This window comes from Amborella trichopoda, chromosome 9, assembly GCF_054954075.1.
Source record: "Amborella trichopoda isolate Santa Cruz 75 chromosome 9, AtrichopodaSantaCruz75HAP2 v2.0, whole genome shotgun sequence".
In the NCBI taxonomy this organism is placed as follows: domain Eukaryota; kingdom Viridiplantae; phylum Streptophyta; class Magnoliopsida; order Amborellales; family Amborellaceae; genus Amborella; species Amborella trichopoda.
This window is the reverse complement of record NC_142344.1, coordinates 55749892-55763848: the sequence shown is the minus strand read 5'-3', so window position 1 is coordinate 55763848 and position 13957 is coordinate 55749892. Positions and strand designations below refer to the sequence as shown.

Below are 13957 nucleotides of genomic sequence, written 5' to 3'. Positions count from 1 at the left end.
CATGAGATTCGAACCCAAATATGGATAGGGTTTGAAATTCAAGTTTCGAATCCACACTAGGTAAATTCTCACCCTTAAAAGAGATTGCTTGTGGACTTAGTGATTTTTAAGACCATGGCTCAATTGCTTGTGGACTGAGTGATTTTTAAGACCATGGCTCAATTTTTGCCTAGAATTTGTGTTATGGTGTGGGAAAGCATCAAACTAATCACCTCGACCTTTGGATCCAAAAAGTATACATGAGATTCGAACCCAAATATGGATAGGGTTTGAAATTCGAGTTTCGAATCCACACTAGGTAAATTCTCACCCTTAAAAGAGATTGCTTGTGGATTGAGTGATTTTTAAGACCATGGCTCAATTGCTTGTGGACTGAGTGATTTTTAAGACCATGGCTCAATTTTTGCCTAGAATTTGTGTTATGGTGTGGGAAAAGCATCAAACTAATCACCTCGACCTCAATATTGATGGATATAAAAGAAAATAGTTTTAAATCTTAAAAACAATGTATTTGACAGCATATTATATTTTTCTTTATATATTAATGATTAGGAATGAAACATTTGACGTCATGTTGTAGTTCTGCCTCTCTAACCACTCAATCCAAAATCTCATTACTTGATAGTATATTATCCGACTTTTCCAACCTAAGCACCCAAACCAAGGGTTCATTAGTTTGCAACATATAACTCTTTCTTTTATATAGATAATTAATACATTATCTAGATTGTCAATAGAGGTTCAAGTTTCATAATAACAAAAAATAAATAAATTCTCTGGCCATTAAGATTTTCGACATCAAAATTACATTTTTCCAGTGTAAATGGCCCGGCCCACCGCGATGGAAAAAATAAGAGTAAATTTCACATTGACATTTCATAAGGGAGAGAAAAATATGATTCTCAACTTTGAAGGAGATGTAGAGACTAGAGACTTTATATACAGGAGTCAAAGCTATAAACCCTTGAAATTTATTCTGAATCTATATTAGAAGGAAGTCATAGCTTTGAACCCTGAAATTTATTCTGAATTTATAGTAGAAGCATGACCTCGTGGTGCTTGGGCATAACAAACACGAGGTCCAATGCTCAGTTCAGTGGAAGAGAGAGAGATATATTTTAATTGTGAAGGTGTCATGAAAGAAAGAGAGAGAGAGAGAGATTTTAATTGTGCAGAAGGTGCCATGAAAGAGATTTTAATTGTGGAGAAGGTGTCACGAGGGCTTTAATTTGTCAAAATGGGCCCTTCCCTTAGTAGAGAGCGATCGCCAGAGTTACAACTGTCAAGTGAAGAAAGAGCTGCGCCGTTGACATCACCAATTTATCGTTTTTAGCGTGATCGAGAGCGTTACAACTGTCAACTTGAGAGGGAGCTTATTAGTTAACATCACCAATTCTTTTTTTTTCTTTTTTTTAAAAAAAAAAATTAAAAAAAGATGTCTACGTTATACTATACAAGTGAGGTGCATTTCTAAATTTTATCAAAAATACAGTTTCAGTTGTCTGAAACTTATAATGATAGCTTGAAAATCTATATTCAATCTTAATTATTAAATTTAAAATATTAAGAACAACATCAACTTAACATATCTCGAAACACTTCAGAATCTTGAAAATATACGTTTCAAATACTTGCTACAAGATAAATTATTTTTAGATCTTGAAATTCCGGAATTACCGAACCAAATCCCCTTTCCATTTATTATCTTTAGCCAAATTTTTTAGCCGTTGTTTTCTATTGTCTTTTTAAACCAAATTTTCATTGATTCGGCTCATCCAGGTTGCCAATCCAGTCATTTCTAATCAATAGCCCGAATCGTCTTTTAAAATGCTGCCCTAAACAAAAACATCCAATAACAAAACGCCACAAGTTTCAAATGATTTCATGCTCCTACCGGAGCATACTCTTGATTTACTCCCTCGAGTAAAGCCTAATCTAGGAGTATCTTAAGAACCCCAAATTTTGCAAATGTAACCTCCTCAGTTCATAGACCAACCTGAATAACTTTTTTTTTCTAAATCTCGTTCTTTGTGGGCTTGAAAAACAATAATTTCAATGTTGAATATAGACCATCTGATGCAAGGAAGTGGGGAATAAAACGAGTAAATCAGAAAATAAAAGATTAAAAGATCTATTCAACGAATCTAAAAAAAATCCACCTCAAAAAAAACTCTTCACAATATCTAAAATGAGCTCTTCTTCTCTTCTCTATTCTTTTTCAATTAAATATTTATAAAAAAACCTAGCTTAACTTGCTCCCGAATAAATCTTAAACAATACTAAATTTCAAGCTTCCATCTTTTAAAATTTTAATATGCAATTCTACCCCTCAATTTTCTACAATAAAAAAAGATACAAATACCCTTAAAAAACTAGAAACTAAAATAACCCCAAACCCTAGTTTTTATCTCTTAAAAAAATAATGAAGTAAACAGTTAAGGGTGCAGTTAGCCTACGGATGTATCCGTAGCTGTAGAGGTAAGGTGCACCTTCAAAATTTGCCATGGTATATAATTTTGATGTAAAATTTTCTTAGGATTATCTCAAAATCTATTTTTATATCTAATTATAAAAGTTTAAATTTCAAGAATGGTTAAAATCAAGTAGATCTATAAACATATGAAAACCTTGAAAATAGACGGTGTAGATAATATGTTATAAAATGCACTATTTCTGAGACTTAAAATCTTTTTTTTTTTTCATGGTCATACATCTCGATGTCAAGATGATCAATCAAAAGGTTTTTCAACATTAAAACTACCTTTTATGATGGATTTTTGAGGTGCATCTATCGTTCTACATATAAGGTTGCAACCTTATATAAAACTTTTTCCAAAAGTTAATTGCATCATTGCTTACGCTCGGATTTGTGCCAATCTCTGGGATGAGATCTGCTCAAATATTAGTAAAAAACTGAGTTAATTTTTTTAAAAAAGTAGAGAAAGTGAGGTTGCTTGAATTTATGAGCTCAGAAAAATCCCAGATCTATTTTGTCATTTTCTGAGTCAATTGGCAGTACCAGCTCCAAATCCGTATTTTAACTAAAAAAAACGATTCTAAAATTAATGAAATCTAATAATAAATACGTTTTCAGAAAAATAAAATAAACCAAAGAATTAAATGAAGAAAAATATATTAAATTAAGCATTACCTCTAAGTACTTGAAACCTGGAGTTTCAGGTTTGGATAAGACCGCTCTTCCAATTTGTACCACCATCTCCTTTTTTGGATGCCTTATGCTTGTTGGAATGGGTAGATATAAGGATATTCGACTTAGATCTAGGGTTCCTAAGGCAAGGGAAATATTCAGGTTTTTTTTTTATGCCTTATGCTTGTTATAATTGGTAGATCTAAGGTTTTTTAACCTATATCTAAGGTTCCTAAGGCAGGGGGAAAAGCCGTGAATTTTAAGTCAGCTCTACTTAGGCTTTTCTTGGGATTGGAGGAGAATTTCCTTACTTTTTTAATGGTTTCTAAGGTTGAATATGAATTTTGGGATTTTTTCTAATTTTTTATGATCTTTCTATGTGGTTTTTCTATTTTTTGATATTTTTAGGCTATTTTCTTAATTTCGAGAATTTCTACGGAATTTCTTGATCTTCTTTCTCTTTCCTCTTTTTTGGCCAAGTTTTGGGTTATGGAGGGGATATTTATAGGATTTAATTGGTCATTTTTCTTATTTTTTTGGATTTTTTTATTTAACCTTATCTAATTAAAGACAACACCTTTGCTGCATCATCAGGCTGCGCTTGGGCTTGCAGAGTCGCGTCACGACCCGGCCTACGGTCAGACATGTGTCTCACATGGACTAAATTGTCATTTGTTAAATCATTTTATCCATAGGTTCGATTCATGTGATTCTTCGAACATTGGAAAGCTCTCGGGGTCTATTTCAAATTGGGATAGGCTTTGGGCAGTTTTGGTGCAATTGTATTGAGTCTAAATTGTCTATGGTCTATTAAAGTTTGTGTGGTCATTTAGGTTCAGAATTGAAGTTTTTAGGAGTTCCTTTAGCCAAAATTTTAAGAGGGTGTCTACAATCATTCTCTTGGTAGAAGCTCAACTTCGAATTTGTGGTGCACATCGCATCCTTTAGATGTCACTTGAATAGTTGGCAATGGTATCCTACTATGTGCCTAAGTATTTTCACGTGAAAAATCTCGTTCATGTGATTAGGTGCGGGATTATTTTCATATTAACTAGCGGCCAATTGGTGTGACAAAATGCGCTAAGACCAATATGTGTGAAAATACTCCCACACCTAATCACATAAGAGTTTTTTTATGTGAAAACACTTCATAAGAAGTATTTTTACGCTTACCAAACGTGCAAGCTCTTCATTAAACTCGAGAAGATTGAGCTTGATACTAATATTATGCAGACATTCTTCAAGCCGTGATTCTTGCCTTGAAATTTATTCATTACGGATGGAATCAACCCCTGTAGTATGCGGTGAATCTCGATTCATCCCTTAGGTAAGAATTTATACTGGGTATACGAAACTGGGAGCACTGTTGGAAAAATCGGGCGATCTAACAGCTAATTGCCTGGTTAGTCAGAATTGGCCATTGGCGTTTTTAGTTTTGGGCGGTTTTGGTGATTGACCAGTATTTAAAATTTGTATTTTCAAAAAAATGTATATAAATTCTCGAAATAAGGAATTTGGTTTGTATTGTATTTTTTAATATTATTTACATTATGGTAAAGATTAAAATTTGTTTTGGTCATTACTACTCACTTTTTTTTTAGAAAATTTTAAAAATACCCCTAGGCACAAATCAATCTATTAAACTCCATTTTTTTCATTAATTTCAACTTCATTTGAATGTATTTTGTTTTAATCATTCTTTATATGCTTTTCATATTTTAGTAGTTTTTTTTTTTTGTATTTTTGTATTTTTCTCGTTTTGTTTTTGTTTTATATTTTTTTTTATGATTTTAACATTTTTTTGACCGCCCGTGACTTGCCTGGTTAGAACAGTTGAATTGGCCGATTTACTGGTTAGGTTGGTTAAATCGCTTCCAAGCCCATGTCCGGTTAACCGTTCTGGTTTGATTTTGCAAACACTGACTGACTGGGATTCTCAGTAATAAGTATTTACTAAGTGTTGTAATTGCAGATTTATTTAGCCGATCTCTCCATGAATTCCATGTATTTTGCTCAAAATTTATGCTCTCTCTCTAATTTGTTGGGTTGGGTGGCACAAGCAAGCCTGCCCTAGCACGAACTTGAAAATGTAGGGCTTGGACCACAAGATGTGGCTCGTGGGTCAGGTCGCGCCGAGCATGGGCTAGGGCCATGATAGGGCCAGTTGGCCCCGACCCTGTAGCTTCCTTTAATTTTTTCAAAAAAATTACTTTTGTTAGGCTCGATCTAGCCTAGGGATTTGGCCCAGTCGAGTTCGGGCTGGGCCAAGAGCTAGCCTCATAGGGACTAAGGGCAGCCCTGGGATAAGATGGACCAGCCTAGCCCCAGTAGGGGTGGCAATGGGGGTCAGGTCTGGCTAGACTTGGACCCGAAAAATGATATGGGACCCGAAACCGAATTTATCAAACTCGGACTCAAACCCAAAAATATAGTGTAGGACCCAGACCGGGACCTGACCCAAAAATTAAAATATCTATGTATTTAATTGTATTTAAATCTATTTCATATATTGAGACCTGAAAAATATAACCAGACCCCGACCCCGACCGATCCCAGACTTGAACCGAAATAGCATTTGGGTACAAAAATTAGACCTGATGGGTCAGGTCTGGGTCCAATTTTTGGACCTATACCCGGACTTGGATCGGGTCTACCCCTCGGGTCTCGGGTTGGGTCCATTACCACCCCTACTTCGGTCCAGCCCGTTGCCAGGCCTGCTCCCCAAGCCAAACTCAAAGCATCCGCAGCCACAATTAAAGCAGACAGGGAGCGTACGTACCCACACAAACACATCAAACACGAATTAAGAGACACCATTAACTTAGCTACCACTGTCTACCAAGCACCAGCTCACTTCAACCCAAGCGCAAAAACTCCACAAAGCAAAGCGTGTGCAAATCCCTGTACACCGCGCTTTTCCTCTCCTCTTATAATACTCCCAACTCCTCTCCTAATCCAAAAAAAAACCCCTTTCTCTCTCTCTAATCCAAAAATCACTTTCTCTCTCTAACCTACCTACTTATAAACAAAGCCAACCCCCCTCCATCCATGTCACACCCCTTCTCCTCCCGCCAAGTGTCATCATCCCAACAGTCAAATAGGACCGCGATCGGAACTGGATCGGATAATCGGCAGGACAGCCCACGGTCGCCTGGGCGGCACCCGATGTTTAGGGGAATCCGGTCGCGGAGCGGTAAATGGGTATCGGAGATACGGGAGCCTCGGAAATCGAACCGGATTTGGCTCGGGACTTACCCGACCCCGGAAATGGCCGCCTCAGCTTATGACGCGGCCGCCTATTTCCTTAAAGGATCGAATGCCGTGCTCAACTTTCCTGAAAGTTATGCTTCGCTCCCTGTCCCTGCTTCCTCCTCGCATGCCGATATACAGGCTGCAGCGGCTGCGGCCGCTTCTCTCCGCCGCCAAACCAACAGTGCCGCCTCTTCCACTGGCCCGAACCGGGACCGGGACCGGGACCGGGACCGGGACCTAGCACAAAATGACCCAATCGTTACTCACGGAAGTCCCCCTTCTGCCCCTGCCCCTGCATCAGCAGCCGAGGGCGAAGGGCCATTCTTGGAAACTGAAAATGTGGGTCAGATACAAGAGCCTGAGTTTTTGGACGAAGAGGAGTTGTTTGATATGCCGAGTCTTATTGTGAGCATGGCGGAGGGGATGCTGGTAAGCCCCCCACGAATGGACCCACCGCCGGAAAATGACAATGGAGATTCAGATTCCGGCGGGCTTTGGAGCTACCCATGATGTGAAAGCCATCGGAAAATTACTGTTTGGTTTCTGGCGAGTTTAGAGAGAGAGGAGAGGAGAGGAGAGGAGAGGAGAGGAGAGTGGCCTTGGAAGAGTTTAGGGGCAGAGAGAAAGAGAGAGTTTTTGTGGCGTTATGTACAGTGAAAACGCTTCACAATTTTGCCAATGACAAATAACGGACCAATAACGCTGTTCCTAACATATGCTGCCGCGGGAGCACATAGTAATATTTTTGGCTTTGTTCTGTTGTAAAATAACCGCTATGTTTGGTTTTTTCAACGACATTGTGCTCCCGCCGGAGCACAAAAGATTTTGGAATTTATTTTGTGGGTGGTGTTAAATGAGAGTGATTGAGAAGATGGGTTCGAAAAATCTTACCCAACTATTTCATCATCTTCGAAGCTTTTTTTCAATTAATTGAGATTGGCTATACGAATTATGATCCGTCATTATTATCTATTAGATAGAATGATAGATATTTTTAAATATTTTAATTTGTCACCTTACTTATAATGAACTTTTGACTCTCAAAGTGCATGGTTTGTGAAATATACTATTTTGAAAAAGATGCATGGATTAACTAATTAATTCCTTGGGCTAATTGTACCTCTTAATTTTCCGTTCTCTCAATGAAATCTTACCTACTTAATTAAGAAAAAAATCCTTTTAGCTAAACCCAACTTATACAACTTAGTGACAATTATCATAATCAAGATATTATCAATTAAGGGGTTTATCAATATATTATCATGCTTGTTTCATTTATTGAGATTTTATCGGATATTTTCAAACTTTAATGTATTAAATTCTAGAAAATTACATGACTTTATCATATGAAAATCTCATATGTGAGAAATATAATTTATCTTAGCTTATCAGGACAAGTTCTAGTGCGGATAATAGCTCTAATTACATATTGATTAATCAATTTTCATATATTTTGGATAGGTGGAATAGGGTGGACTTATAAATTTACCACTTTATTGAAATTTGAAATACAAAGCAGAACAAGAGAATGCGTACAATAAGAATGATTACTTTTACAATAAAAAGGGTCACAATTACCCCTAGCTATTAGAATGGAGAATAGAAAATTGAGACCTACCTGAAAAACTTTTGACTTTTTCGAGAAATGATACAACCTAGTTGCCCAATTTCATATTTGACGGCTTGATCCATATGTAATCATCATGCAAGAAAATTAACGATGATTACGTACAATCATGTGCTAAAACTATTGATTTTCCACCCAATTTGAACTATTTTGAGTGAAAGTTATTGACTTACCACTCAATTCAACACTGAAACCGGAATTCCATGGCATAGAACACAAATCACTAGTTTTGGATGAATTTATTAATTCACAAAACTCCACTTTGGATTCCAAATTGATTGGAATAGAGTTACTATTTTTTAATGGGATGAGTGAGATGAAAGTTATTCATTTACTTAGTCAACTTTGGAACATGGGAACATGGAGTGAATGGCTTGGAGGAACTATTTAAATACTATCATTTTGAAGATCGAAAGGTGTGCGAGGAGAGAGAGAGAGAGAGAGAGAGAGAGAGAGAGAGAGTCAACAATGAAATATGAGAACATGGAGTGAATGGCTTGGAGTAACTTAGTACCATGATTTTGAAGAGTGGAAATCTAGAATTGGTGGGCGAGAGAGAGAGAGAGAGAGAGAGAGAGAGAGTAAGATGAAAGTTATTGATTTACTTTCACTAGAGTTAAACTTTGGAACATGGGAACATGGGGTGAATCGCTTGGAATAACTATTTTAGTACTATGAGTGAAAATTTAGAATTGGTGTGCAAGGGGGCCTGGAGAGAGAGAGAGAGAGAGAGAGAGAGAGAGAGAGAGAGAGAGAGAGAGAGAGAGAGAGAGAGAGAGCTTGAGGAAATGTTTTTATGCTGGTCCTTTTCAAATTTGGCATAAAAAATGAAATATTGGGATTTGGTAGAGAGAGACAAGAGCTCGAGGGAGTGTTTTTATGCTGGTCCTTTTCAAATTTGGCATAAAAAATGAAATATTGGGATTTGGTAGAGAGAGACAAGAGCTCGAGGGAGTGTTTTTATGCTGGACCTTTTCAAATTTGGCATGAAAAATGAAATATTGGGATTTGGTAGAGAGAGAGAGAGGGACCTTTTCAAATTTGGCATGAAAAATGAAATATTGGGATTTGGTAGAGAGAGAGAGAGTGAGAGAAATCAAAGGACAAGAGCTTGAGGAAATGTTTTTTGTGTTGGAACTTTTCAAATTTGGCATGAAAAATGAAATATTGGGATTTGGTAGTGTCATAGCCTAAGGGCACATGCTAAGAAATTATGTCTCCCAACAAAAAAAGGGAAGAAAATGATGGTTTCAAATTCCTTGCAACCAAAAATAAGGAGTAAAATATTTGTAAATATTTAATTTTTACCCAAAAAAATGGAGGGATTTAAAATATATATGAAATCTAATCCTTATGGTGCAAGAGATTTAGTTACATGCCCATGAACAAATCTAATAAAATTGTGGATCAAAGAACTTCTTTAAGTTCTTACAAATCAACCATCTCTTAATCTTGCTCAAGTATACACATCTCTTAACTCGGGAGTCACCTACGGCAAGGGCCCAATCTAAGGCCGCTTCGAGGTTTAAAACATTGATCAGTATAATTCAAGTCAAATAACATTTTTATTTTTATTTTTATCGTTTACCAGATCGGTCAACCGATCTTTGAGAGTGATCCATCTTCAGGCATGAGAGAGAGAGAGAAACTTTTATGAATGTTGCTACTTTTGATCATTTGAAAGATTTGTTATAGTCCCTAGAATTGATTCATATTCAACAAAATTTCTCCTTTTGGGTGCACATGTCGAATCCTTCTGACGATTTAATTCATCCTACCTTCTCTTTTCTTTTCTTTTATCTGTTTATTTATTTATTTTTCATCCTATCTTATGTTGAACTTTTTGAGTGCAACTTTTCAATTTCAAAAGTTCTCTCACTATCATTCTCTTTTTTTTTTTCTTAAATATAATAATTATTATTGAGTGATGAACATGTGAATAGTTCTTCATTTGGATATGTGGTCTCATCTCCATCTCTCCTTTTTGTTATTTTAAAGTTCTTACTAATATTTTTTTTCTCCTCTCCTTTTTTTTTTTTTTTTAAAACAATGTTACGTTATTTCATTAATAAACCGAAGAGTTACAAAATAGTTATACATTAATCAAATCACAAGAAATTAAAAGCACTTCTAGGTTCGTATCAAACTTAACAAAACTATCAGCTACAGAATTAGGGTCTCAATAAACATGTTGAAACGAGACCATCAAATTCTCACATATATCCCTAACCTCTAACCCCTTCGGGGTAACTCTTCATGGTGGTCTACAACGCTTGGTACACCAATTGACCATATTCAATGAATCACCTTCCACAATTCAACATGTGCTTGAAGAAGAAACTAAGGTTTTATTTAAGGAATGAGGACTTGGCATTTGAAGTCGGCATGGCAAGACAAAGAGGGAGACATTCTTTGAGGAACACAAGTTGGTGGGTTTTTTTCACTTTTCAAGTCATAGCTTTTTTGTCATCATGATAGAGAGAGAGAGAAAGAGAAAGAGAGAGTGGAGAAAAATGGATGTCTTAACTTTGTGGCCAAATATTCTGACTAATTATCATGGTCTAAAGTTTGAAACATCAAAAAGTTCGAATCTTCAAGTCGGCTGCTTGCTCTATGGTGGGACTTGCAGTGAAAGAGCCAAAAAAAAAAGGGGAGCTGGATTTCTTTGAAAAACACATGTTGAATAAAATCTTGTCTCTATTTTTGAATATGATTCTTGAGGACCATTAAATTTTCTCTTAATTTCCATACATTTGATTTTGCTTGGTTTAATTCTTTTATGAAGGTAATACCTGTGATAAATAATATTTGACAAAATTTAATTCCATTGGCTACAAAAAGGGATTGTATACTATTTACATAAAAGGGTTGTAATCCCATTTAGGCAATCTAAGGTGAAACAATTTTTTTTTTTTTTTTAAGACTTTGAGCCTGATAGATGGGACAACTTCAGCCTTCCAATTCTTTATCCAACAGCCAAAGTTGATTGTGATTAATAGTAAATGATCTTATCTTATATTTTTCTAGATTAGAAAGGTGTTTCAGTAGCAGGACTATGAGAGAGTATAAAATTTGGTTCTCTAAGCTCATTATTTTAAAGTTTAATTATGGTAGGAACTCATTAGAGTTTCGATCCCGAGCCTCCCATTAAGACTCGGCCAAGTCTGAGTCAGACCAAAGAAGTTTTTTAAAAAAAAATCGAAAAAAGGGAGAGTAGTGTGATTCAAGGGTTTCCAACCTTGAATTGCCTGGCTCCTAGGTGGGCTGGCTCAAGGATACTTTTAATAACCGGATATGATTGGCAATCAAAGGGAGCTTCTAAATCTTGAGGGAAAAGGTCCATTAAATTATTTAGACATAGCCATAACACCATTACTACACTAAATAAAATAACACTATTTATGAACCTTTTGAGGAGGGGGCATTGGTGTTTGATTTAGGACCACATTTGGAAGGGATGTGCTTTCCAACCACCCACCACTGCACTCAATTGTTTTTTGGTAATGCATTTTTTTTTTGGGTTATACAATTAATTAATTGGTAAGCAAAAAGTAATGGTAGTCATGTTTCCCATTATCAATTATGGTGTCAACCAAGTGGTTCACTTATTTAAAGCACTTGCTGGCCTATATGGAGATTCTTGTCCATAAAAAGATAATCCATGGAAATTATGATAATCATGCTTACCAAATTTAGGGGATTGAAGCCAATTAAAATAGGCTCAAATGGGCCATTGGGATGTCAAAGAGAGAGAAGACAAATGAATAAGAAACAAGAATTATCTTGAAGAAAGTTTTATTTATTTGATGATCACCCCTTATTTAATTGTGTGTTTAATTTCTATGACTATTGCTAAGTAAGTGTTAATGTCTTTGAATTGCTCTTGTGTTTCCCTTAAGGCACTCAACATGGTTCTTTCTCTATGCTCCATGTTATATATTTTTGCTTCTCCTTTGATATGTTTTACTCATTCTTTACATGTAAGTTGATGTAACAATATTTTCAAGATAGAAAGTTATTCTTGCTTGTCGACATGCCTTCACAACCCATGAGAGAGAGAGAGAGAAAGAGAGGGAGAGAGATTAGATCTTGTTTGACAATATTTTCAAGGTAGAAAGTTATTCTTGCATGTCGACAGTCCTTCACAACACATGAATGAGAGACAGAGACAGAGAGATTAACTCACCTTCATCGACATACTAACAAGTCTCTGAGATAGAGACTGTTCATCAGTAACACTCGTAGGTACTTTGGCAACACGCTTCCTCATTAACATACTTTGACAACTCTCTTAGATCTCGGTGCCTTTTACGAGAAATTTTTGCCGATTCTTCCGCAAAGAAACTACCCTTTTCTAGGGTTGACAACAGATCTGGTGGCCAGACTTGGACTTGGACTTGGACCCGATACAAAAATAAAAAACTGTATTAAATATTATTTTATAATTATTCTATTCGAGTCGGGCCCACCTGGACCTGGACCTGACCCGCCAGGTCCAATTCTTGAACCCATACTGAGAACTGAGTCGGGTCTAGACGTAAGGTCCGGGTCCATTGCCACCCCTACCCTCTTCTAACTCAATACATGGCCAGTGTAGGCTTCTGGACCTAGCTTCGAATAGCATGGATGCTCAGCAATGAATGACATTCATAATGAAACCTTGGGAATCGATGAAGATTAAAGTGTGCCGTGTGTAGTTTAGTGTACATTTCCGTTTTATGTAAATCGTGAGTGTTACTAATAGAATCCTATGAACCATAGTTATCCAAATCAGAACGGGTGGTCCAAATGGGCAGACAACCATTCAGTGTTTTACTAGTTTGGTTCAAGGTAAAAAATGAGTTTGACTAACGATCATTCAAAATTGGTTTGATTGATTTCGGTCAGGTGGATTAATCAGTTGTAATCTAGAAATTTAGTAAAGTTTTTCAATACATTTTATATTTTTAATTGAATATCTATTTTTTTTTAAAATCTGGTATGACTGGTTTAGTTAGTAATTGAATAGATTTCGATTGTACTAAACTCCTCACTGTTTCAGTGCAAACCTCTCACTGATTTAATGCCAATCTGAGCTTTGATAACACTACTACGAACACGAGTTTATGCACGCTTCTAACTATATATGAATTTGTGTGTGCACCCAGTGGATATCAATATGGTCAAGAGAATTACTAAACCTCTAGTTAATGGATTGGATGGTGATGGAGATAAGAGGGACTTGCATTTGATAGGAGGGCATGTTTCATAAAACCCACTTCCATAGATGGCATTGGTTGGATGGTGATAACCCTTATGGTCATGATCTTATCATCATCATGTTGGTCATGGAGCGCATATAGCGTGGTCCTACTGGAGCACGGTTTACACGGACATCGACATGCAAAAGAGCAACATGGGGGGAGCACATATAGCATGGTCCTGTAGGAGCACACTTTACACAGACCTTGTGCAAAAGAGAGATTGGACCATTCTTAAGTAACCAGTCTGGGATGCTCTCTAAAACATTATAACGAGTCCTATTTTCTTTATATTTTTATACTTTAATTTATAATGTAGTGGTATTTGGACTTTAAGCTTTCTTTTAACCCGTCTCGAGTAAAAGAGGTGGGTTGCATTAGGTAGACAGTCAACGTAAAACTTTGCCACATCTTATCATGACAGCTAACCCCAAATAATTGAGATAAGATTTGGGTGATGATGATGATGATAATGCAGTTCAATGTCTAGATATTAGACAATAATTAAATAACTGATTTGATGTTGCAAACTTCAGATAACATTTAAAAAAAAAAAAAAACAATTGGGTTCACTTTGATATTCTAAATAATAAACATCAGACCAACCCAAAACAAGAAAGTAATCTATGTTAGGGTTGTTCGATGAGTCGATTCGGTATTTCAAACATCGAACTGATACCTTAGCTTTCT

At 36.3% G+C, this 13957-nt stretch overlaps 1 protein-coding gene across 1 annotated transcript; it reads left to right on the top strand.

Moving 5' to 3' along the window:
* Window positions 1–6116: 6116 nt before the first annotated feature.
* LOC18447766 (ethylene-responsive transcription factor ERF024) lies at window positions 6117–7401 on the top strand. The gene has a single exon (XM_020675798.2). It carries the CDS (start codon window positions 6197–6199, stop codon window positions 6908–6910), a length of 714 nt encoding a protein of 237 aa, XP_020531457.1. The 5' UTR covers window positions 6117–6196; the 3' UTR covers window positions 6911–7401.
* The last annotated feature ends 6556 nt before the right edge of the window (window positions 7402–13957 follow it).

Excerpts from the sequence above, each read along its gene's own strand:
- LOC18447766 (XM_020675798.2), top strand. The coding sequence starts at position 6,197 with ATGTCACACCCCTTCTCCTCCCGCCAAGTGTCATCATCCCAACAGTCA.